General features: G+C 52.6%; 1 protein-coding gene across 1 annotated transcript in view; it reads right to left on the reverse strand.

Moving 5' to 3' along the window:
* SHISA6 (shisa family member 6) overlaps window positions 1-26164 on the reverse strand; it is a 183472-nt gene that overhangs the window by 132117 nt on the left and 25191 nt on the right. Inside the window, exon 3 of the mRNA XM_069032748.1 lies at window positions 11861-11956. Within this exon, the coding sequence (XP_068888849.1) occupies window positions 11861-11956 (96 nt within the window). The remainder of the gene's footprint in view (window positions 1-11860; window positions 11957-26164) is intronic.

Genomic DNA, 26164 nt, shown 5'->3' on the forward strand with positions numbered 1-26164 from the left:
TGCAATCCTTCATCTCAAAGCCATTCCCCCTTGTCCTGCCCCTCCATCCCTTGTCCAGAGGCGTGGATGGGAGGGCAGCAGCCTGGCCTGCCGTGAGCGCTGCTCCCCCAGTGAGAAATCCCGTTTGCAGTGGGCAGGGATCAGAGCCCACACAGGGATTTAACATCTGAGGAGAGAGAAGCGGCGTGGGTGATGTGACGAAGCACTGTGGCTCTGTGGGCTCCTTTGTGGCACCTCTGGGTGCTCAGGTTCCTTTGGGCTCTGTGTGGCACTGGAAGGGGTCCCACATTTGTCTTCTCCCCCCTGCCCTGCTCAGACTTATTTCCTTGCTGCCTTGTGCCTGTTCACAGCTGCAGCTGCTGGAGCCAACATCACCTGGAGTCGGAAGGAAATAAAACATCTCCCTGAGAGGCCACTGTGGCTACCAGGGACCACCATGGACTCGGACTGGGGTCAGCTCAACAACCTCTGAGCACCCCTGACTCGTTGGGCTCAGTCTCTGGGCTGGGAGCTCTCAGGAGCCAAAGCTCTGGGCTTGTGCGGGGCACAGGACAAAGCTGGGCCTGCACCTGGCACCCCATGGCCCTCGGGCAGGGCCCTGAGCTGCAGGAAGGTCAGGGAGCCCTGAGAAGGAGAGGGTGAGGGGTCACCAAGCTCGGCAGCAAAGCTGCGTCCCCTCGCCGGAGCCGCAGCGCTGTGGGGGTGTCGGCTGTGCCCCCAGCCCGGGCACAGGGAGCTGGTTCTGACGGGGACCCAACCCCTCCCCGAGCCGCTCCCGCTCCCCTCAGCCAGGGTGTCCCATTTTCACTGAGGGCACAGCAAACTGGGGCGAGATGAGGGTATTTCTGGCAGCCTGTGGGTGCACAGCGTGAGCTGCTCCACGGGATAAGGCCCTGCCCTGGAAGCTGAGGGACAGCAGGGACTCGGGGAGGTTCCTCCAGTCCCAAGAGCCTGGAGCGCTTCATCCTCAGGCCTGAACTCTCCTGTGAGTTCCCTCACTCCTCTGGTAGCTCTGGCAGTGGCTTTGCCTGTCGCCCTCTCCACAAAAGCATCGGGACCTGTGCTCTGTGTCCTGCACAGCCCTGACCCCACCACACCCCACGGCAGTGACACCCAGGGGTGACACCCTGAGACAGAAAGCACTGCCTGCTCTCCCTTCTGAATCCAGCACTTCTCAGTCCATGCCTTCCACACACAGAGAGGAGCAGAACTCACCAAACTGCCTTCTCTGGCCCAAATCTACCTCACAAACTTTGATCCACAGCTCCCTCCAAGCACAGACACTTCACCAGGCACTTTCAAAGTCTTAATTCCCATTCTACCTCCTAATCCGAACCTCAGGTTGTTCTCATCACCTATATTTGAACCGGCTCTATTTTTAGTTTCCTGCTTTAAAATGAAGATGAGGACTTGCCTTTTATAGCTTGTGCACTCCTTCTATCTGAGCAGGTCTGAAATTACCACCAGTTACTTATACCTCGGAATAAAACCTGGTGTAGCATTCGAAACAATAGAGGCAGTGTGATGACAGAAAAAGGAGAGACAAGAGTGGAGCACCTTAAGGAAATGTTGAAGGTCTGCGTTTCCAAAGAGCAACCCAGGAACTGTGAGCACAGATCTGGCCACACACAGAGCTCAGCCCTGCTCAGAAATGGGGTTTGAAGGACAGTTGTACTCAGCAGATCTGCAGCTCTTGGCTGCACAGACATTTTCCTGTCGTGGCTGGAAGGTGATCCCCGAGCTCAGTCTGGGTCCTGCACTGATCCCGGGATTTGAACAAGCTCCCACCAGCAAAATCTGGGAGTCAGGGAGCAATTATCACCCTGCCAGGACATTCCTTTGGGGGCATACTGTACTTGCATTTCTTCTGGGTACAGAAACTAGGGAGGGAAAGGGAAAGGGAAAGGGAAAGGGAAAGGGAAAGGGAAAGGGAAAGGGAAAGGGAAAGGGAAAGGGAAAGGGAAAGGGAAAGGGAAAGGGAAAGGGAGAGGGAAAGAAATGGGAATGGGAATGGGAATGGGAATGGGAATGGGAATGGGAATGGGAATGGGAGGAGAGAAGAGAAGAGAAGAGAAGAGAAGAGAAGAGAAGAGAAGAGAAGAGAAGAGAAGAGAAGAGAAGAGAAGAGAAGAGAAGAGAAGAGAAGAGAAGAGAAGAGAAGAGAAGAGAAGAGAAGAGAAGAGAAGAGAAGAGAAGAGAAGAGAAGAGAAGAGAAGAGAAGAGAAGAGAAGAGAAGAGAAGAGAAGAGGAAGAGAAGAGAGAAGAGAAGAGAGAAGGGTTCTAACATGTTTTCAGTCCATTCCTGGTTCAGAGGGGAACTGCAAACCGCCTTCTCTCCAGGGGCAGGTGTGCAGCAGCACCATGGGCTGCTCTGCATTGCACACACAAGTTCATTTTCTGCAGCACATCCAGGCAGTGCCATTGAAATCCATCACAGACTCCCAGCTACTGGCAGGAAATGGGCTCGGGCTCAGCTCTGTGCTTGAGGAGCTGGGCTCAGCTCCAGAGGCGGTGTGGCACCACAGGAGCCGCTGGCAGTCCCCCAGCTCTCTGCTCATTCACTCGCTGGCAGGACTCTCCAACAGGCAGAACTGCCATGAAAAATCTGTCCCCGGCCCAAGGCTCCCTGCTCCATGGATCCCCTCTCCATGGGCTGGAATGCTGCTCCCTGCCGTGCAGCCACTCACTGAGGAGAGGGAAAGAGCTGCTCCTTGTTTTCACCTGCCAGACAGGAAACCCCAGGTTCAATCCAACCCCCAGCCTGCCTCAGGTCCGGGCTCTGGCAGCTCTGCTGCGGGAAGGACTTCATTCAGTTCCTCCCTTCCTCTCCTCCCTGCTCCTTGGGAATCCTGCACTTTGCTTCATGGTGACCAGGAGCAAATGCTGCCCTGCACAGGCTCCCCTCACCTCTAAAACAGATCTGCTCCAACCTGGTTTCAGACCCTGAACTCAATCTCAGCTTGGCATGGGGACATTGCTGAGCTCTGCCTCTCCCTGAGCACACAAAGAGCAACTCAACAGCTGGGAATAAATTCTGGATAAAGGCAGTTCTTTCATGAGTGTGCCAGAGAGAAACTGCTCCTTCTTGGAGCAAAAATCAGGGCTCTGCTTCCAAAGGCCTGGGCAAACTTCTCCTCCAGCATCTGCTGTGCCCATCCAGGATGGCAGAGCCTTGGCTCCTGTGGGCACTGAGCCTCCCACAGACCGAGGCTGCAGCAGCCCAGGGGTATCCTGACATTTCATAGACACCAGGAGGGCCACAGCCATGGGGGTGCTGCTGGTGACCCTGTGACATCAGGGGGATGAAACAGAATCATGGAACCCCAGAATGGTTTGGGCTGGAAGGGACCCCAAAGCCCATCCAGTGCCCATGGCAGGGACACCTCCCACTGTCCCAGGCTGCTCCCAGCCCCAATGTCCAGCCTGGCCTTGGGCACTGCCAGGGATCCAGGGGCAGCCACAGCTGCTCTGGGCACCCTGTGCCAGGGCCTGGCAACCTCACAGGGAGGAATTCCTGCCCAATATCCCACCCATCCCTGCCCTCTGGCACTGGGAAGCCATTCCCTGTGTCCTGTCCCTCCAGCCCTTGTCCCAAGTCCCTCTCCAGCTCTCCTGGAGCCCCTTTAGGCCCTGCAAGGGGCTCTGAGCTCTCCCTGGATCCTGGAACCCAAACCATTCCATGATTCCAGGAATCATGGTTACCATCTTCAGCCTGTGGCCTTCAGACACTGCCAAAACACAACCTGGCCATGGGCAGGGCCCCACGTGCTGCCAAGAGGCGAAGGGGAACCTGTGCCAAAGAGTAAAACCAATCAGTAATCTCAAGTCTGGCTCTCCTGGACTGTCTGCAGTCACTGCTGTGGCGTTTGCTGGGCACACCCCTGCAGTGCCCACAGTCTTGTCCTGACTATTGAAGGATGAACAGAAGCTCCTAAAACCAAATAACTCCCCCAGGAGCAAGTACCATCCATAGAAAGTCAATCTGGAAGGCAGACCTGAGCCCTGTGTCTCCAAAACCACTTTCCTGATGATGAGTTCATCCCAAGGAGTCCCTCCCAAGGAACCCTGGCAGATAAACGGCACATACCACACTGGCTTTGCTCTAGCAGTGGATTTTTGGGAGTGCTCAAGCTCCCCATGTGCCAAACTCTGACCGTGTTGTTCTGGAGAGGTCACAGATGCTTCAGAATCACAGATCTCTCTGCAAAGTCCCCTCTCTGCTCCCAGGAGTCTCCAGTTCTTTTCATAATATTTGAATTTCTTATTTACAACTGGCAAGCAGGATTAAGAGTGAATGCAGCCCTGCCAAAGGCACATCAATCCAGCGCCAGGGTGAGCCTTCATTTAGGTTAAACTCCCTGTTTGAGGGAGAGAACCAGCCTGAGATACTCAATGACACCACAGCAAGAAATCCAAAGGGCTTTTTATCCAACAGTTCTTGATCATAAATAGAGAAAAGCACGTTCTTCAAAGAGGAGCTTGTGGCAAGCAGCTGCAGCTCCAGTTTCACAGACAGCTGGGCTGTACCTGCCAGCTCTTCCCCAGCTTTTGGCTCAGCTTTCAAAGGCATCTGCCAAAACATCCCAGAGAGTTGACAGACTCTCTGAGAAAGGGCAGCCAATAATAGGCAGGGCTTCTTTCTTCTCCCCTCAGCCATTGTCATTTATTTTGTTATCCTGCTAACGCACAGCAGAAAGAAGAGGGATCCATTCTGGAGTTCCAGATGATTGAAACCCATCCATGGAACTCAGCAGAGGATGAGTTTGTAGGGCTGGGCAGCAGATGGAGAATCAGTGGAGTGATAACTTGTGGGATTTACGTCAGCATGGGAAGAGGAGGTCCTCAGCAGTGGCACTGAGGAAGGAAAGTCCCAGACTCTGTCACACACAGAGCCACGGATGCCCTGTGACCTCCCAGCTGCCCAAACACTCGGCTAATCCTGGGTGTGCACACACAGAAAGGCCCTGGTGGCCTTTCCCTGCCCCAAACACAAGATTCTGGCTTTCACTGAGAGAGAAACAAGAGACAATCCCAGCCCTGTCCTTGTCCCCCAGGAAGCCCCTTTGATCAGGCCAAGTTAAAAATGCCAAAACCAATGGATGGGTGAGCAGTGGGATCTCCAAGTGACCCTGTCCCATGGGAAAGGCTCCCTTCCTTGCTGCAGGCAGCAGTTTCCATGTCCCAGCTGGCTCTGGAGCAGCCTTGAGCTCCCGGCATGGGGATCTCCTGGATTCCTGGCTCAGCAGGGACCCATGTGCTCCATGCCCAGCTCGTGGCCACTTCCCTGCTGTTCCAAGGAACAACAAGCTCGAGGGAGGCTCTCAGATCAGCTGCCAGTCCTTGTGCTCAGTGTGGGACACGCTGGCTTGGAAAGCCACATCCCAAACACCCTCTGCAGGTTCCTGCCCAGTCTGGGGACAGAAGGACACCTTCACCTCTGTTATCTCATTGCTCATGGCAGGAGGTGACACCGGGCACCGAGAGGGTTTCACCGGTGTCCCCCCATCCCTTGCCCACAGCAGCTGCAGCCACTGGAATGTTTTCCACGCCCTCCCCCTCTCCTCCCACCCGGCCATTCCGAGGGCTATAAAAACCAGAGCTGTCCAGACTCTGCTGAGAAATGGACCGGCCATGTCTGAAGGCGATTAAATAATTCAGAGCAGCTGGAAATGTCCGATTGCGTCATGGAATCTTTCTGCAGAGCTCCCGGGCCCCTCTCCACATCCCAATGATCCTATTTCCGAGTCAATACAATTAAGTGTCAGGATATGCAAGGCTTGGAATTAATCTGGAATCAGGATGCGAGGGATCTTTAGCACACCCGCCGCAAGACACCGTCAAAATCACCCGAAATGATCCAGGATAAACAGAAAGTGATTCACTGGGATGAAGCGGGCTCGGGCTCCACAGCTCCCCGTTGATGGGAGGTCTAACAAGTGTTTAGCAAGCAAAAGGACCCAGCACACCCAACCCTCAGTTTTTGCAAATCTATTCACAGCGAGTTACAGGTGCAGGTATGAAAAAAATGATCCTCAAAGTTCTGCCTTCGCCTGTATTAACGAGTCTGCTGCAAGCGTGGATTACTAATGACGGGGGCAGGCAGTAAATCCCAGCTTGGAGCTGATTCACTGCGTGTTTTGTAGCTGTGCTGGGCTGAGGAAGTTGTGACAGATGTAATATAAGACCCCAAAATAACAAATTAAGGGTATGAACCAGCACTTTGGGAAGGAAACTGGAACATAGAGCTGCAAGCCAAGCAACGGGGAACCAGCCATGACAGCAGGGAACCAGGGCAGTGTTGGAGGGAGCAATCAGAACTCTCAAACTGCTAATGAGGAGCAAATTAATAAATCTCTTTCCTCCCATTCATCTCTGAATCACATTTACGTGCCAATGGAGCAGCAACGCTGCTGGTCCGAGTCGGTGGCTGTGAAAGGGGCTCAGTTTGGGGTGTCCCAAAGCAGCAGAGGGGGCAGTGGGTGTGCAGGAGGAGGAAGGGGTGCCAGCCCAGTGTCCCATCCCGCTCTCCCATCTCAGTGGGAACGCGCAGCCTGCAGCAGCTCAATGCTCTACAGCAGCTGAGGTGTCTGCACCGAGATTCGTTTGCATACAGATCTGTCAGCGCTGAGACACAGAGCCCGTCAGAGCCACTCCTCAGCCTGCAGCAAAACCACGGAGGGATGTGCAGATGAGGGAACACGACGGATGGGGAGATCAAAACATCTCAGGGAGGAAATGACCTGCTCCTGGTGCTGACACAGGATGTCCCCAGCCCTGCCGTCAGTGACAAGCTGTTCTGAGAGTCCCACAAACACAGCCCCAGCCCTGAGGCACTGACTCCGGGCTCCTGTCCCCACACACAGGGAAGGCATCGCTCCCTCAGGGAGCAGCAGAGCTGGGAAAACTCTGGAGCTTCCAGAGGAGGGAGGGGTGAGGCAGTGGAGCTGGCACCCAGCTCAGCTGGAGACACAGAAGCAGTGCAGGAAGATTTGCTTGCTAAGTGTGTTCTAGAGATGCCTTTGCCTTTCTGTGGCTGCTTCTGGAAGTTTTATGTCCAAGCCCAGAGGCTGAAGTGGCAGATGAGGCTGGTGCTTTACCTGTGGCTTTGCCTGAGTGACCCTTTGGACACCATGCCCCCTCTCCCAGTGCTGACCTGTGGGATCTGACTCTCCAGGAGGCTGCAGGGGGAGGTTGGCCAAGGTGCCAGCTCAGAGATGAGGTGTTTCCCTCAGCCCCTCAGAGCCACTGCCAGACAGGCAAGGGGAGAAGCCACCAGACTCAGCTGCCCCCTCACTCCAGTCTCTCTCCCCCCCCCCACCCTCGTGCTTCCCACAAATTCCTGCAGCTTCCAAACCCTTAACCCACAAGGTAGACACCTTCCACTGCTCTGGCTCCAGGAATATATGGTCTCTCTGCCCTCATGCCCAGAGAAAATAATTTCCTAAGGTGGATCAAGAACAATCTTCTTTTGAATAAACACAAAGCCGGGAAGGGGGATGTTCACCAGGAGATGTCAGGGGTGATCTGAGGACTGGTGTCTAGCTGGGTGTGAGGTCCTGCTAAAGCACAAACACCCCATTTCCGCCCACCAGGCACAAATCCTGTGCCCCCAAAGCAGTGCCCTGAGCCATGTGCCCATGCACGAGGTGCAAGAGGAGTGAGAGCAGAGGCCCAGGAGGCAAATCCCACATTTGGGCTGCAAATCTGCCGGATCATCACAGAAAATGTGCTGTGGGGAGCTTTTGCTGCTCAGTCACCAGGCTGGCTCTGCCCAGCAGCTTTGCACCTTGCCCACACTGAGGGTGATGCCAGCACACAGGGCTGGGGCTGCACAGCCACTGCCCTGCACACGTGGCTCATCCCTCCCTCTTTTCCCTGCCCACTGGCACTGCAGGACATCCTCAGAGCAAATTTTAGTGGGATACTCCAAGAAAAGAGCCTCCTGACTCAGAGCACACCTCCCAGGGAACCCAGGCACAGCCTGGAACCAAGAGGGAGAGGTTCCATGTCTGGAAGTGTTGTTGGGTGGGCTCTGGGGACATTTGACTCTTGCTGAGTTTCCCACATGGCCCTGCCTCTGCGGTTCCTCCAGGATCTGCCAGAAGCTTGCAAGGAACTAAGATTATAGGAACAGTTCTGGTTTTCCCTACAGGGTGACCCCATAGCGTTTAGAAGAGTCTAAACCTCCCTCTTCCGCCTGCCTCACTGCCCCGACCCCTTGCACTCAGTTCAACTGGGAAATCCTGCTTTTTCCAGAAAATAACCTCACTATTTTTCACACTCTTGCAGAGTTACCAGGACAAGAAAGAAGCTGTTGAGTGATGAACAGAGATTATCATCTGCTCTACAGAATTCCTGCTGCTGTCCCAGACTGCTGAAACTCGAGGGGCTCAGTTGCTTTGGGAAACTATTTTCAAGGTCTGAGACTGAGAGTAAAAAAAAAAAAAACCAAACAACCAAAAAGCAAAATAAAAGTCGTGGTTTTACCTGAAAACTCAGCACTATGTGTTCCCTCTCTGGAATGTTTATTTGTGTGGGGGCAGCTGTAAATCCCTTCCAGCCTGGGTGAGTGCCAGAGCTCTGGGGAGCCCTGGCAGGACCGAGGGCACAGCCCAGGCCAGGGTGGGACACTGAGAGTGTCAGGATGCTCGGGATAGGCTGAAGAAGGTTTTATATTGGGTCAGTGCACAGAGAGGTGAGCTGGCTCCTGTCTCCCGTGTGTGTCCCTGGAGCACCGAACCCTCCCAGCACCTCCCACAGCGCTGGAGCTGCTCCTACACAGGAATGTGGCATCCACCCTCCTTCTCCGAGGGCTGACAGACCCCCTCTGGCTGGAGGGGGGCAGAGGTGCCCTGTGCTCACCCAGTGAACTCCTCAGAGGTGCTGGTGTCCCCCAGCTGCCTCTGCATGGAATTAAAAGCTGCTTCCTCAGAATCAACCATCCAACTTCCTCCTACCTCACGAGAGATGAGATCAGCCCTGCCTTGTGCCTCACCATGGGGCCTTCCATGGCCTAAAGAGCTGGGATTCATCCCCGGATCATCCTGACAGACTGGCAGCAGAGTCTGTGCCCGTGGTTTGAGGAACACACGCTGTAATGCCTTTAGAGCCTTCAGATGCCGGGCAGTGATGCACTGCCCAGTGGAATGTCATGGAAGAGCCGTAAATCCCGATCCTGCAAGATGTCAGACATGTGGATACGCTGATTTGGTATCCATGGTACTTTGGCATGTCTCACATCTTTGTCTTCTGCCCAAAATAGATGAGCTCTTAAATATTACTCAGCACTTGGAGTTCTGCCACGGCACAGAAGACAGTTGAGAAAACACCAAAACTGTGTCTCCCAGTGCTGAGAAATATTGAGAGAAACTTCACTGGCTTTGTTCAGCCATGGGGCAGAACCCTCTCCACAAGGCAGGGTGAGGTTATCTGGCTGAGGTGGAGGTGGTAACACAAGGGCTGGGACTGAAATAGGACAGAACCTGCTCATCTAAACAGGAATAGGACAAAACAGGACAGAACCTGCTCATCTAAAGCCCTGGCTGAAGCTCTCATCCCTCCTTACAGGCACTGAGTTGTCACTTCAAGCTGACCTCAGGAAATCTGTCACACAATATTTCCTAAAATCCAACCTTTTTAGGCACGATCCTAATGATAAAACCCCTCAGTCCTTCGTGACACCCGAAGTCCCCGCTGTCACAGCACAGACGGACAATCAGATCAGGTCACAGACAAAGACAAAGCCACACATGAGCACAAGCAGGTCCTGCAGCAGGTGTGAGAGGCTCATCGCCCTCACCACTCAGCAGTGGGGGAATCTGCCATCAAGAAACTGGAAATGAACATTAGAGCACTGTTCGAAACCCAGGTGAAAGGTAAATTCTAAGGCCAGTCCATTCTGATGTCTACAAACAGCCACAATATTGTTTAATTTCTTCAGAGAACAAGAGCCTTTTATTCACTTTGGAAAGCACCCCCTGCCTGGTGGCTGTGGTGGATGAACAGTCTGCACTCCCACTGCCCACTCTCCCACCTTCCCAGGGATGGGAAATGTGCTCTGGAAAAGGTGTGGAAACCCCCGGCCCACCTACAGGAGGGCAGAGCCCCCGAGCCTTTGCAGCTAAAGAAGCAAAGGAGGTTTTGTTCTCAGCTGGGAAGGAACTGGGAAAAGCCTTTTGGACAGCAAACTGCTGGGAGGTGCCTCAGGGGTCTGAGGTGAGGATAATTCACCTGTCTGAGACAAAGGGCTGGATTTACAGCCCTGCTCAGGGTTCTCCACGGCTTGGTGGAGGCTATCAGGACACCCCACTCCAGAGACCATCGCTCCTGGGGTACGTTTGCTCCCTGACCTTAAATACACTCCTGACGTGGCAGGACATGACTGTAAAACTTTGGGATGGGGACACCTTGTGTGAAATGCCACCCATGGGTCCTTCCTTGAACCATTGCAGCTCCCAGCCCACCTGGGGTTCCCCTGCTTCCCTTCCCTCGGTGCAGAGCTGGACTGGAATTGCAGGGTACTGGATTACAGATCTGGGATTGCAGGGTACTGGATTACAAATCTGGGATTGCAGGGTATTGGATTACAGATCTGGGATTGCAGGGTATTGGATTACAAGGCTGGGATTTCAGGGTACTGGATTACAAATCTGGGATTGCAGGGTATTGGATTACAGATCTGGGATTGCAGGGTATTGGATTACAAGTCCCACGGGTGCTGCCTCAGCCTCAGTAAACTTTATTTAAGCACACACAGACATACACAGACAATATACATATATTTGTTTCTTGTCTGACAGTTCTACAGGACCAACACTGCTTTGGATGACACTCGTGGAGAACTGGAAAAAGTGCAGGAAATGCAGGAAAAAAAAAAAAAGTCAAGGTCTTTTAATCATTTGTGAGTCATGGTCATCCACAGAAACAACACAGGAGCGTTCAACCAGGCGAGCACGAGGACACAGCTCCACATACAGTACATTGTCTATAGAGGAATCTCCATACATTGTGTCTAGAGGGGGTACAGCAGTCTCGGGGGACACAAAAGGGGACAGGAATGGCACATGCACCCCCAGTGTCACAGCCAGGGCACCGGTGGCACTCGGGCAGGGCGAGGGGGACGGGAGGACACTCCAAACACATCTCACCGTACACTAGAAAAACTCACCAAACAGGCAACAGCGTCATCAGTGAACAGTGCCCGGGGTTCTGGTGTCACCAGGACACGGCTTTGGTGTCACCAGAGCCCCCTGGGTATTTGGGTACTTGTGTTAAAGAGCTACAGCTGTCTCTCCACAGATATTTATATACAGTACATGTACACAGAGCATACACAGAGCAGCATATGGATATTTTTGTGTTTTCCTGTTTGTACATTATATCACAGATTATAGGAACACAGAAAATATAGGCTTTAGGACCTAAAAAGAAATAATTTTATAAAATGTTCATCATACCCCCCCATCAAAAATAAATAAAGAAATAAATAAATAAAAAGAAAAGCCCAGAAGTCAAAGGAAAGAGCTCCAGACCCACAGTCTGGACGTGGTCACCGCCTGCCCTGGGCCAGCTGGACATTCCTGCCCTCCCCTTTGGGAGCACCCCCGCACCCAGGAAAACACAAAGCTGGAGGAACAGTCCCACTGCAGAGCCTGGATGGAGCCTGGCATCCCCCGTGCCCGGCCCCACCTCCCCTGCCAGGACCCCGCAGGTCCTGCCCCAGCCCAGCACTGACCCCGCCGTGGTCAGTGGCCCGGGCTGGCCCCAGTGCCAGCTCAGGGCACCCAGAGCCCAGCTGCCGGCCCAGAGCTTTGGATTTAAAACAATCTTTTCATTTAGCAAAAAATGGTTTCCACTGTACCCTTCGTGTGTCCTCTTCCTAACGTGACAAACCCGGAGGAGATGAAATTATGGAGATCTGGCCCTCCACTGCGATAAATATCCTTTCCATAGTGACCTGCCGGGGAAAAGGAAACAAAAACACCTTCAGTCAGTCTGTCTGTGTGGATATACATAGATCTGGATATTTATATATTTATATATTTATATATCTATATATTTATATATTTATATATTTGTATATTGATATATTGATATATTGATATATCTGTATATTTATATATTTATATATTTATATATTTGTATATTGATATATTGATATATTGATATATCTGTATATTTATATATTTATATATTTATGTATTTATACATATATATTTATATATTTATATAGAGATATATTTTATATAGATATATATATATATATTTATATATTTTAATATATTGATATAGTTTTATATTTTTATATAGATATGTATATATTTATATATTGACATATTGATATATTGATATATTGATATATCTGTATATTTATATATTTATACATATATATTTATATATTTATATAGAGGTATATTTTATATAGATTTTTTTTTGTATATCTATATATTTATATATTTTAATATCTTTATATAGTTTTATATTTTTATATAGATATTTATATATTTATATATATATATTTATATATTTATATATTTATATATTTATATATTTATATATTTATATATTTATATATTTGTATATTTGTATATTTATATATAAATATAGAGATATGTTTCTATAGGTATATCAATATATTTTATATATTTATATATTTATATGGATATATATTTACATCGAGATATATTCATATAGAGATATGTTTCTATAGATATATATTAATATATTTTTATATATTTATATAGATATATATTTATAGAGATATATACTTATATAGAGATATATTAATATATTTTCATATATTTATATATTATATATATATATATTTATACATTTATACATGTGCCATGCAGCCCTGCTGTCACCCTCACACCCGTTGCATAATGAATGGCACCCCGAGGGTGGCACAGAAAACACCACCTATGGCAACACCGAAGCCTTAATTCTTCATTGGCAAAGATCTGTGGAGAAGAACAACTGCACGTTTTGGGAATTGCCGAGGAATGAACGGGATCTGCGAGGGGGAGCACCCACGTGCCAAACGAACCAGCCCAATCTTCAGGACATTGCCTCATCCCTGGCTCAGAGCCACCTTTGCTCTCCCAAGGGCCTGGTCTCACTCAGACCTTCCAGACTGAGGAGATAAAGGAAATCAGAAGAGATTCCTGAGGGCATCCTGGTGGCACAGGTTTTGTCCCAAAAGGTGCCAGTGTCACCCCTGTCCACGCTGGGCCCACGTCCCCATGAACAGCAGGACAGCAAACTTGGATTCTAGCTTTGGTTTGCTCTGCTCCACGCATGGCAGCCCTGCACAGTTCCTCAAGTGCAAATATCTCCTCAAAAGACTTCCTCGGAGCTTTCTCAGTCCCTGACAAGAGAGTAGGTTCAAGAGACACCCAGCTTTTTAATATTTTAATACATTAATAAAGAAAAAAACCCTCCTGCCTCCCTGTTACCATGCAAAGCTCTGAAATGAGGACACAGATAATTTTTCAGATACTCTTTATCATCTCCTCCCTTTTTCATGTTGTTAATTTTTCTGTTCCTATTATTTCAGGAAGAGGCAGAGATAAGATAGGTGCAGGGGGAGGGAAGGGGAGCAGCCTCGGGGGCCACGAATGCAGCTCAGTCCCTGGGAAATTCCACTTCTGCCCCGTTTCCTGCACGAGCTGTGCTGGCACATGGTCCTGGGCTGGAGCAGAGCCGGGTCAGGCAGCTGTGGGCAGCACCAGGAGGGCATCCAGGATCCAGGTGGGAACAGCCTGTCCTGCCTGGCTCACACTGGCACCCCAGCCCTTCTCTGCTTTTCCAAGACTGACCCCAAAAGCTGTTTGTTCCCACCCAATTTCAGGCTCTCTGGCAGCACCGTGTGAATTAAGACAGACTTTGGGATCTCTCAGTCTGGAAGGTCCCTCTCTTTCCAGCCGGTCACTGTCCCCCAGTGCCCAGCAGTGGGGTCTTGTTTATAATAACCTGAGGGGAAGCACCCACCTGCCCCCCCAAGGTCCCCAAATGTCATGGAATCGCTGAATGGTTGGGATGGAAGGGACCTTAAAGCCCACCCAGTGCCACCCCTGCCATGGCAGGGACACCTCCCACTGTCCCAGGCTGCTCCCAGCCCCAATGTCCAGCCTGGCCTTGGGCACTGCCAGGGATCCAGGGGCAGCCACAGCTGCTCTGGGCACCCTGTGCCAGGGCCTGGCACCCTCACAGGGAACAATTCCTGCCCAATATCCCACCCATCCCTGCCCTCTGGCAGTGTGAGGCCATTCCCTGTGTCCTGTCCCTCCAGCCCTTGGAAATCCTCTCTCCCCATCTTTCCTGGAGCCCCTTCAGGCCCTGCAAGGCCACACTGAGGTCACCCCAGAGCTTCTCCTCTCCAGGCTGAGCACCCCCAGCTCTCGCAGCCTTTCCTCCCAGCAGAGCTGCTCCATCCCTCTGCTCATCCTGGAGCCTCCTCTGGGCTCTCTCCAGCAGCTCCAGCTCCTCCCTGTGCTGGGCCCCGGGGCTGGGGCAGCTCTGCAGGTGGGGTCTCACCTGAGCCCCCCTGCTGTGCCCCAGTGGGTCTGAGCAGGCTCCAGCCCCGTGTCCAGCAGGTGCCAGGCCAGGAGAGGCTGGCACAGGCTCTGCCATGCCAGGGATAGTTCTGGAGAGCCTCGGAGGAGCTCCCAGGGCAGGCGGGAGACGCTGACGCTTGTGACAAATGTTTATTCCCATCTAATAGAAAACCCTCCCCACCCCCTTCCCACACGGGGTTTTTTCTGGTCAAGGTCAGCCAAGCGCTCCCTGGAAATGTCACCAAACACACACAAAGTGTTTCCACAGCTCTGGGAGTGGTGGCAGCTCCCAATTTTCTTCTCACAGCTGTGGCAATGAGAGGCGGTGGCAAAAACCTCCAACTGCTGAGGCGTCCCCCAGAAATCCCCTGAGGAGAGCGTCCAGAATAAAGAAAGATTTTCTACTTCCATGGGGAACATCCCAGGCTTTCTCTTTTCTTCCTGCCTCCCTCTTGCAAGCTCTGGCTTCTGGATTCTGGGTGCCTGGAATTATTTGTGCTCCTTGAGATGTTTGTGCTGGTCCTGAGGAGCCCCCAGACATGCTCTGTGGCTGAAATGCCCAACTGGATTTCCTTTATCACTCTTCTAAACTATGCTGCTTCATTGCTTTCCAATGAGCCGATTTTTGCTCCCAGCCCAGGAATTTCTGTGCACTCAGGCCCAGCCACTCTGGCCACTGCCACTTGAGCAGTGCCATAAATTCCCTGTTTTAAACCGGGATAAAAGAACCCCACAAACATCGCTGCTACCTCCAGCTGAAATCAGCTGCCCTTTACAGGTCCCTTCGGAGAATCTGCTTAAGACAGAGATCAAGGAGGGGAAGTTTATATAAAAAGCAAACATTTACTGGCAGATTGAGGATTGTTCATCAGCCATTTGCTCTCTGAACCTTGCTCTGCCCCTGCTTATGGAACACTGTAGTGCAATTAAAGCATCCCTGTGAGAATGAGCCATTAGCATTTGAACAGGAGTTACATTTTCCCAGGAGAAACTCGAATTTGTAGACTTCGGGTAGCATGGCTTTTCCCTTTCCACGGATGTATTACAGGATGCTATGTTTGCTTTTTGGGTTTTTTTTTATATTCCTGCTCACTTGTGAGCATTTCTCTCAGCTTTGCAAAATTCTGGGATATGGTTTTTCATTTCAGAAGTGCCTTGGGGGACGCTGGGGGACCAAATCCAGGTGTTGTTATTGAACTCATTTGCCATAATCCCATCCTGAGCTGGGTGTTTCCCACTGGAAGTGAAGGATCCCTTGGAGCAATCCCAAATGCAGGTGCCCAGCAGAGCAGTGGGAGCACAGACTGGGCCATGCCAGATCAGGAAATTCCCCATTTCCATCTCCACTGGGGCTCTTTTTCTCCTTTCTGCCTCCAGCTGTGCTCTCCCCGAGGTGCTGGGAGTCCTTCTGGAGCTGCTGGAGTGGGATCAGTGATGCCAGAGGGGGTTCAGCCACGAGCTGATGGAGCTGCCTGTGCCATGGGCTGGGAAGGAGCTCCTGGAACTCATCCCAGGTGCTCACCCTGACCAGGCTAAACCTCCGGTGTTGCCCTCTCCCCTACAGTGAGAGAGCTAAAAAATGCAGAATTCCTTGAAAAACTGGTGTGAATTGAGTGATTTGCATTTCAGATTTCAGGGATTTTTCACTGAATCACAACATAGTTTGGGAAGGGACATTAAAGCCCATCCAGTGCCACCCCTGCCATGGGCAGGGACACCTCCCACTGTCCCAGGCTGCTCCAAGCTCTGTCCAGCCTGGCCTTGGGCACTGCCAGGGATCCAGGGGCAGCCCCAGCTGCTCTGGGCACCCTGTGCCAGGGCCTGCCCACCCTCACAGGGAGGAATTCCTGCCCAATATCCCATCCATCCCTGCCCTCTGACAGTGGGAAGCCATTCCCTGTGTCCTGTCCCTCCAGCCCTTGGGAATCCTCTCTCCCCATCTTTCCTGCAGCTCCTTCAGGCCCTGCAAGGCCACACTGATGTCACCCCAGAGCTTCTCCTCTCCAGGCTGAGCACCCCCAGCTCTCGCAGCCTTTCCTCCCAGCAGAGCTGCTCCATCCCTCTGCTCATCCTGGAGCCTCCTCTGGCCTCTCTCCAGCAGCTCCAGCTCCTCCCTGTGCCGGGCCCTGGGGCTGGGGCAGCTCTGCAGGTGGGGTCTCACCTGAGCACAGGGGCAGAACCCCCCCTGCCCTCCCTGCTGCCGACCCTGGGGCACGGGGAATTTCTGAGTCCCAGTTCTCACCCACAGCACCCCAAATCCTTCTCCCAGGGCTGCTCTCTCTGCTCATCCCCAGCACTGTCCCCTCCTGCCACTCACAGCCGGGCAGTGCAGCAGCCCTGGCCCCTCCCTCGTGTCCTCGTTTGCCCAGGGGTCCCTGCCTGCACATTTTGGGGGTCTGGGAATGAAACCCCCGGCCCAGAACTGCTCCTGCCAGGGTCCCACAACACAAACAGCTCCCAAAGCAAAGCAGCCACCCCTGCCTGACCCCTGGCACACACGTCACTCACTCCCTGTCCACGCTGATTTTGTATCTCTGTTTCTCCTGGGCAGGATCAGATTTAAAGTGCTTCTTCAGAGCGCTGTGTTTGACCTCCTGGAAGAGGCTTTTCCTGCTCTTTTGCTCCCTGTTCTGGCTCAGGCTCGGCTCCATGTGCTCCAGTGCCTCTGAGCCCCTGCACTCAGCACTCGCTCCCAGGCTCTGGGGCTGGGGCAGAGCTGCGGCACCCCAGCAAAGGAAGATCGGCACTTCCACAGCTCCAAATTGCCAGCAGAGACTGAAACAAGGCAGAATTTCACTTCTTTCCCCCCTCTCCTCTGGCTGCACGGCCAAGCAGAGAGCAGAGAGCTCTGCCTGCCACACAATAGAGGCAAATTCTCCAGGGCACGGAGCTCCGAGGGAACATTTCGTTACAATGGCATCCTACAGAACACACATATGGAACAGCCCCGGCCACAAACTGCAATTACAACCCCGGCTCTGCTTTAACAGAATTATTAGAGCTGAACTAAAATGCTGTTATCCACCTCTTGGAAATGTTATTACTGAGCACAGATTACATCACCCTGAGAAGGGCAGACAGGGACCTGCGTGGACAGACTTTTGCAAGAGGCACAGAGCTCTGACCTCAGCCTCGACACAAATTGCCCTGGGGAAAAGAGCCCTGCACCCAGAGAGGAGCCCTCACATCCAGCTCCTCAGCACAGACATTACTGTCAGACAGAGCTTTGCAGGAAAAGAAAAAACCCTTTCATCTTTGGGGGGTGGATGGAGGATCCACCCTGCTCCTGGTGCTGCTCATTCTGCTGGAGGGATTCTTTTGGGGCTGTTTCCCACATAACAGAGCTGGAGTGATCCCTTTGGAGCTGTTTTACACGGAAAACCAAGGGAGGGAGATGTTTGCAGAGGGCTCTGCACCACCCCTGTCCTGCCACCCTTATTGGGGGGTCTTGGAATGCAAGGTAGGCTCAGCTCCGGAGCCAAAACAGGAATTCCTGCCCCCAGAGGTGCCCAGGGCAGCCAGAGACACCCCACCCATCCCAGTTTGGGGGAAGCCTCAGGAATTTGGGGGTGTCAGACATGGTGGAAATGTTTGCAGCCAGGTCAGGCACCTGGGGGGCTTCTCTTGGGGTGCAGTTTAACAGAGATTACAGTGCTGAGGGACATCCCAGGGATGCCACTGAGACCTCAGACATCCCCATTTTCCTTCTCCAAACAACCCAAAAAGCAGGAGCCAGCTGGCACCTCTCACACGTGTCAGAAACAGCTCAGTGACGGCTCCACCAGTGAGTTTTGCCTGTTTAACACCATCCTTCTGGCACTGCTGCCTGTCCAGGACACAAAAATGTGCACAAAAAAGCAACTGGAAGGAGTTCAGTGGCACTTGGGGTGAGCTGTCGGCGTTGCACAGGCAGACATGAACGGGATGTATTCCAAATCAGTGCAGGGAAAATCAGATTTTTCCATGTCCTACAGATATTCTGTAGCTTAAATCACACTGGGTGGGCTAAGGAGAGCCAAGTTCCCTGTCCCAGGAATCACAGAATCACAGGAATATTAAGGCTGGAAAAGACCTCTGAGACCACCAAGCCCAACCACTTAAACCATGGCCTCAAGTGCCACATCTGTGTTTTTGAACCCCTGGGGCAGCCTGTCATGGGGCTTTACAACCCCTTCCATGGAGAAATTATCCCTGTTGTCCAATCTTAACCTCCCTGGCACGGCTTGATGCCTTTTCCCCTTGTCCTGTTGCTCTGGGGGAGCAGAGCCCCCCTGGCTGCAGCCTCCTCTCCAGGGGTTGTGGAGAGCAGTAAATGTGACAATCCACCCAGAATTTCACCCTCTTTCTGAAGAAGTTCTTCCTTTCTGTCCCTTTCCCTCCTGCCAGGCCTTTGTAACATCCTGCCCTGCCTCATCCAGGGTTTGGGATGTTCCTGCGGGAGCACAGGGGCAGAGCTCTGTCCCCAAGGACACCGAAAACATGGGAACAACTCAGGCCAGGGTCACTCCCGAGCCAAGAGGGAATTGGGGTTCAAAACAGAACAGGAGGACGGTTCCAGCTGGGAAATGGAGAGATCTTTGCTTTGCCTTTTGATTCATTCCAGTGTGGTTTCTGCATTATCAGCCTTCAGGGGGCATTTGTGTCACTTCTTCCACCCTTCCCTGCAACCAGGCCCGCTAAAAGCTCCCCGTTCACAACCCCATCCTGCAACTCTCAAGTCAAATCCTCGGCCAGGAGCTGAGCTCTGTGGAAAATGACGCATCCTGGAAGACTTCCCGAGACAAGAACGGGAAGCAGTTCCCTGGCACAGGGTTTGGAGCAGTCCAAACGGGCAGCCCTGCCAAAAACCTGCCCACTTACAGCACAGCAGAGCCAGACCCAGAGCACTGAGCTCGGACTCCTGGATCTGCCTGGCACTGGAAAAGCTGGAGAAGATGAAGCCCAAAGCTGTGCTGGCTCCAGTGACCCAGGGAACATCTCCTTCATTAATTGTTTACTCCGTTAACTACAGCAGCTGTCCTTGAATTTGAACCCCCCTGCGAGCTGGAACAGGCTGGAAGAGGCTTTGGGAAACAGCACTCTGAGGTTCTGTTAACTTTAAAAAATGACTCTGGGAAAGCAAAACCCAGGAGTGCAGCGCTCGAGGGTCTCGGCAGCAACGTGGGATGACAGAAATGCTGTGATGAGCTCATGCTCTGCTCAGATAAAAGCACTTTCAAAAGGAGGGGATTAAATGGATGAGAAAATAAAGCACAGCCCCTCTCCAGCTCTCCACAAGCAGCACAAAACCCATGAAGGACTGGAACAGCCCCGCTCCCATGGGCTGCTCCTCCTCCCCAGGGACACACGCATGGCTTGGAGCTCTGATGCTCCCCGAGGAGCAAACTTTAAAGCCCCTAAAGCCCCTAAAGCTGCCCCTTTGCTCTGCAGCACAGCAGAGGAAGGGGCCCTGTGGATGTTGCCTTTTACAGAATCCCAGAATGGTTTGGGTTGGAAGGGATCCCAAAGCCCATCCAGTGCCACCCCTGCCCTGGCAGGGACACCTCCCACTGTCCCAGGCTGCTCCCAGCCCCAATGTCCAGCCTGGCCTTGGGCACTGCCAGGGATCCAGGGGCAGCCCCAGCTGCTCTGGGCACCCTGTGCCAGGGCCTGCCCACCCTCACAGGGAGGAATATTTTCCTTACATCTGCTCCAATCCTGCTCTCTGTCAGACCTTCTAGAGCTGCCAGAGTCACCCAAAAGCTCCCAGGGATGCACAGGCTGGGATCGTTGGGGTGTCTGTGCAGGGCCAGGAGTTGGACTGGATGATCTTTGTGGGTCCCTTCCAGCTCAGGAAATTCCGTGGCTCTGTGGTTCTGTAGAGATCTTTTACAGCCTTGATTTGTTTGTGCTTTCACTGCATTTTATGTACGGCCTTCTGGGAACAGCAGGAATTCCGTCCATGGAAAAGGCACCGAGGGAAGTGCCCGGTGCTTCCCCAGCGCTCTGGGATTGGGTTTAGCGAGGGGAAGCAGCAGGAAGGAGTCACTGCTCTGGGACAGCTGGAATTCCATCAGGAACCTGCCCCCTGCAGAAAGCCACTGTGCAAAGGAGATGGGGGTGTTGGTGGAAAATTCAACTGAAAAGGAGAAGCCTCCAGAGGAGAAGGAGAGGCCAGGATCAAACCTGTGAGTCTGGTGTTGGCAATTTGTGCAACTGCAGCCCTTAATTTCTGAGTAATAACATCTCCTGAGATAACTCAGGGAAGCTGCTTTATCCCAGCATCCTTAACTGCCTTTAAAGCAGAGCTTGTAATTCAAGATGAAGATATTCATTTCAGAAGTGTTGAAAATTTCTGCATTCACATTCATCTTCCTGAAGAAAGAAGCTCCAAAACCTCAGCTACATTCCTCAAACGCATCTGGCTCATGAAATGACACCTCAACAAACCAAAGTTTTAGGGATCCATGTGCACGTTAACTGCAGCCTGCACGTTGTGGGATGACTTTCAGGGGAAAAGGATGATGGTGACTGAATTTTCCTTCTGGATAAGTGAGGAAAAGGGGATGGAGCTTCTGCTGCCTCAGTTCACTCTGAAAGCACAGGAGCTCAGGAAATCTCTGGAAAAGCAGGGATAAAAGGAGAGGAAATAACTGTGTGTGTCTTAGGCACCTTCTGAAGGGACTGATCCCCCCAGGAGGAGCAGGAAGGGCAGAGGATGGAGAAACAGAGGTTTGCCAATAAAAAATGAGAGTTGGTTGTTAATTATTTGCACTTCTTTTTCTGATTAAGATGGGGGGAAACTTTCCTTTGAAAAGTACAACAGAATATAACTTATTGAGGAGATGGGAACAAGAACTGGTGAGGGAGACAAAGTGACTGGACACATTCCCAGCCAGAGGGGCCACCTGGACATGTCCCCAGCCCAGGGTTTCCCAGAGCAGCCGGGTGTGGAAAGCTGCTCAGCTCAGCAGGGAGAAGTGAGGGTTTGGCAGAGCTGCAGCTGCACCAACACCCAGAGATTCCTGCCATGAGCCCCCCAAAGGGGCTTTCAGGAAGGGTGGACAGGGATTTTTCGCAGGGGCACTGAGAGGACAAGGGGAATGGCCTTAAGCTGAAGGAGGACAGGATTAGAGTGGATATATGGGCAGAATTCCTGCCTGTGAGGGTGGGCAGGCCCTGGCACAGGGTGCCCAGAGCAGCTGTGGCTGCCCCTGGATCCCTGGAGTGTCCAACACTCAACACCCACTTTTATTGGGGTCAGGGATAGGACAGGGAGCATTCCCAGAGCACGCTGAAGGAATCTGATGGCCCAACCTCTGCTCTTAATGAGACACTCAACAGCAGCAGTTGCCTGTGTCCTGCTTTGAGATGAATCCCGGGAGTGGCTCCAGCAGGGGCTGCTCCAAGCCCCATCCCCTCCCCGTGCTGCGACCCCGAACACTTTGTACCCCTGGAACTGAGCAGCTGCTCGGGGGCTGAGGAGCAGCAGAGCCAGTCAGGCTGTGCTGCTTCTGCTGGAGCTTTGCTGATCTCATTTAGAGAGGGCCTAATATTCCCCTCCTAATTAATTTGTTCTGTTCGCCTGCGACCGAGCTGGCTTTTGTTCTTTGGGAGCTCCTCAAAAATTAGCTGCAATACCTGATGGAATTTAATTATATAGGCTAAGGAAAGTGATTAAGGGCAAAGGGAGAGCTGATCACACCTCAGAGGCTTCAAGGGTATCAGCAGAAGGGAGGCAGAACCTGCTTTTCTCAGGTGGAGGGAGAATATGGAGGAGTGATTGTCCCAGCAGGGATTTGAGGTTGGGGATGAACATTCCCTGACATCAGAACGCCTTTGCAAGGGTCAGCTGTGAATGACTAAAGCTGTCGAGATCTGCCTCAGACACCATGCCAGGGAAATCAGGTCTGCACATCAGCCCTGGCCCTGTGCAGCAGCTCTGGATTTGGATGCTCTTCAATCCCCTTGGGAGCTGAGTGCTCCATAACGGAGACCAGGCTGCAAGGGGAGCATCCCCCACGAGAACTTGGGGGAATTGCTCCTGATCCCTGCCAGGATTAGCTTGATCCAGAGTCTGGGACCACACATCCCAGCTCTCAGTGGGAGAGCTGAGCTACCCGAGCTGCTAGACATGAGGGAAGGCAAGAAGCTGGGATTCTTCCAGGGCATGGTTTAGCTCCTGGAAGAGTGGTACAAAAGCAGTTCTGCCATCCAGCCTGGAGCCTCCTGTAAACTGAGCCAGCAGAGTGTCCTGGGGGACACCGAGCTGTCCCTGAGCCTGCAGAGTGTCCTGGGGTCCTGGGGGACACCGAGCTGTCCCTGAGCCAGCAGAGTGTCCTGGGGCCAGGGGCCAGTGGGGTCTGGGGCAGGAGGAAGAGCACTGCCAGCAGGTCAGGGAGTGATCCTGCCCCTCTGCCCTGCTCCTGGAGCTGTGCCCAGCCCTGGGCTGCCCAGCTCAGCCGGGACAGGGAACCACTGCAGAGGGTCCCGTGAGGGCCACGAGGATGATGAGGGGACTGAGGAAGGGCTGAGGGAGCTGGGGCTGCTCCCCTGGAGAAGAGACAGCCCAGAGGGGACCTCGTCCCTGTGTCCAAACGCCTCAGGGCCGGGGGCTGAGCGGCCGGGGCCGGCCGGATCCCAGCAGTGCCCAGGGACAGGACAGGGACACCGGGCACAGAGTGACACCCAGGAGGCTCTGTCTGAGCAGGAGGAGAAACTTCTCCTCTGTGGGGGTGCCAGAGCCCCGGGACAGCTGCCCAGAGAGGCTGGGGGGGCTCCTTCCCTGGGGATGATCAAACCCACCTGGATGTGACCCTGTGCTCCAGGTGACCCTGCTGGAGTAGAGGGGTGGGAGCAGAGGATCTCCAGGGGTCCTTCCAACCCCAGCCATCCCGGGATTCTGTGGTCTCCAATCTCAAAACCTGCTTGGTTTTGTAGGACAAGTGGAGTGTCTGCCTGTGCTTCAGTCTGAGAACTGGGAAATGGTGATAATCCTGATTTTCTCAGCTGGGCCTTGGGAGCCTCCTTATAAATATTTATGAAGTGCTCTGTTTATAATTGAGAGTAAATAAATGGGTGTATGGAATTCACAGTCCAAGCATGCAAGTTGTTCTCTTTCACACCCTCAAACGGAGTCATTTATGGTTTCTGCTTTCCTCTGGAAGCAAAGGATTTGGGAAGAACAACTTCAAAACCTCCCATCTCAAAGGGAGCCGCAATTAGGAAAGAAAAGCCAGGATTTAAGGGGCAAATCCTGCTGACGTCAGGAAAGGCAGGGAAAAGCTCCTGGAGGTACTTCCTGTGCCTGAAGATGGAGATGGTGCCTGCTGAAGTTTGTAAAGTGCTGAAGTGTCCAGATCCTTTCTTAAATCATTTTGAGAGGGGACATCCCACTCAGAGACTCCGAATCTTTTGGGACCTTGTCCACTCATTCTGCTGTGACGCCTGTAGGGGCTTTTGGGGACCTTCTGGGAATCCTCCTGGTTGTCTTTTTGCATCTTCCCACCCCCTTTGTCCTGAGCAGCAGCTGTCCATGGCCTTGTCCTTGCCCTTGTCCCTGATCCTGTCCCTGCCCGTGTGCCCAACTCAGCAGCCAGCTAAAAGTGCACATTCCCAGTGAACCCACGGGGTGCTGCCAGGGGAGCTGGAACTGGACAATCTTTAAGTTCCATTTCAAGCCAACCATTCCAGGATTCCATGACCCTTTCCTGGACGCCTGTCCCAGCAATCAGGCCATGCTGGCCAGAGCTGGCCATGGCCTGCAGCTCCTCCTGTCCCTGTTTGCACCCCTGGTCACACCCAGCCAGCCCAGCAGTGACAGCTCCAGGTAACTCCTGTCCCCCACATGGTCCCACCACCTTTTCCTTCACCTGGAAAATGCCCCTGGCCCTGCCTGCCATTACCATGGGAATGCTTTCCTGCCCGTGCTGTCAGGAGGTGGCGAGGAGCTACATTGCACCAGGCAGCCACTGATGGATGATGGCACCCAGAATTAACCAGAGGGATATTTATATTTTCCCTGCCGAAGCCTTGGAATGAGTCCCTCTGTGTTTGGCAGCTCTCCCCCAGAGCTGCTGAGGGCTGAGGCAGACGCCTGCAGAGAGTGAGTGCTGGCTTTGTTTACGAGGGAGTTACTCTCACAGGGAGGAGCTCAGCCAGTTGCTTTCATCTTTAAGGTGACACCATTATTTTTGTGCCTCTCTGGAGCGAAAGTGAGCTCAGCCTTGGCCCCTTCTGCTGGCGTTTTTGCTGTGGGACAGTTTGATTTGCCTGAGTCATAGAATCGTAGAATCATGGAATCACAGAAACATGGAATTATAGAATCATGGAATCATGGAATCATGGAATGGTAGAATCATAGAAATATGGAATCACAGGATCATGGAATCATGGAATGGTAGAATCATAGAGTGATAGAACTACGGAATCAGGGAACCACAGAAACATGGAATCATAGAATCATAGAATAATGAAATCATAAAATCACAGAGTCCCAGAATCATGGAATGGTTTGGGTGGGAAGGGACCTCAAAGCCCCTCCAGTGCCACCCCTGCCATGGGCAGGGACACCTCCCACTGTCCCAGGCCGCTCCAAGCCCCAATGTCCAGGGATCCAGGGGCAGCCACAGCTGCTCTGGGCACCCTGTGCCAGGGCTGGAATTCATTCTCTCCTGCTGCTCCAAACAAGAGCTCCGCAGTCTTTCAATCTGAACACCCATGGGAAGCGACAGTGGTTTAACCCCTGCAGCTCTGTGAGAACCTCCCCCAAACTGTGAAGAGCAGCACAAGCCACACACAGAGCTGGGACACGACCACTGTGGGCAGGACAAAGCTGTGTCCAGCTGCCCCTCGGACTGGCCCTCACTGGACAAAGCTGTGTCCAGCTGCCCTCCAGGGCTGGTTTTGCTCCCCTCCCTGGCAGCCAGCAGAGAGCCCTCAGGGCAGCCACAGGCCACCTTGCTTTTTTGGACTATTTTCTGTTTGGCTGGATTGCTAATGCCAGAGTAATTACTTAGGAAAATTCCTTAATCAAAATCACGTTTGGGGAGGTAATGAGCAAATAGGTCAAGGAGAGCAGTGTGCCTTAGGAGCAGGAGCTGCCTCCCTGAGCATCTGCAGAGCTGGCGGCCTGCAGGGGCCAGGGCTGAGCTCCAGGGCCTCTTGGCAGTGCAGAGATTCAGCCAAGCTGCTCTTTTGGGTGCTCTGTGCTCTGGGGAGCTGCAATCATCTCCCAGAACTTCTCTGACCTGGTTCTGAGTGTTCCAAGTCATCCTTCCAGGAGCACGTTGCTTTCACAGGGATGTGTTCAGACTCTGGATGGATCTGGCCATCAGCACCCAGAGGTTTTAGAGGAAACCTGGATGATAGAATCTGTCCTGGATTCTTGGGAGGGTGGGAACCGTCAGAGACTCGGACAGTCCAAAGCATTGCAAGCACAGAAAAGGTTTGCTCCGAGATTTCACATTTTAACCAACTAAATGCCACGATGAACAGGTGCTGCTGAGCCCCCAAACCCCAGCTGGGAGCTCAGCTGTCCAAGGCACAGCTCACTGGCCTCCCTGTCTCTGGCACTGGAAAGCTTCTCACCACATTATTACCCTCACCCACTTCAGTCCCTGCTGCCAGCC

This window comes from Aphelocoma coerulescens, chromosome 18 (genome assembly GCF_041296385.1).
Source record: "Aphelocoma coerulescens isolate FSJ_1873_10779 chromosome 18, UR_Acoe_1.0, whole genome shotgun sequence".
Classification (NCBI taxonomy): Eukaryota; Metazoa; Chordata; class Aves; order Passeriformes; family Corvidae; genus Aphelocoma; species Aphelocoma coerulescens.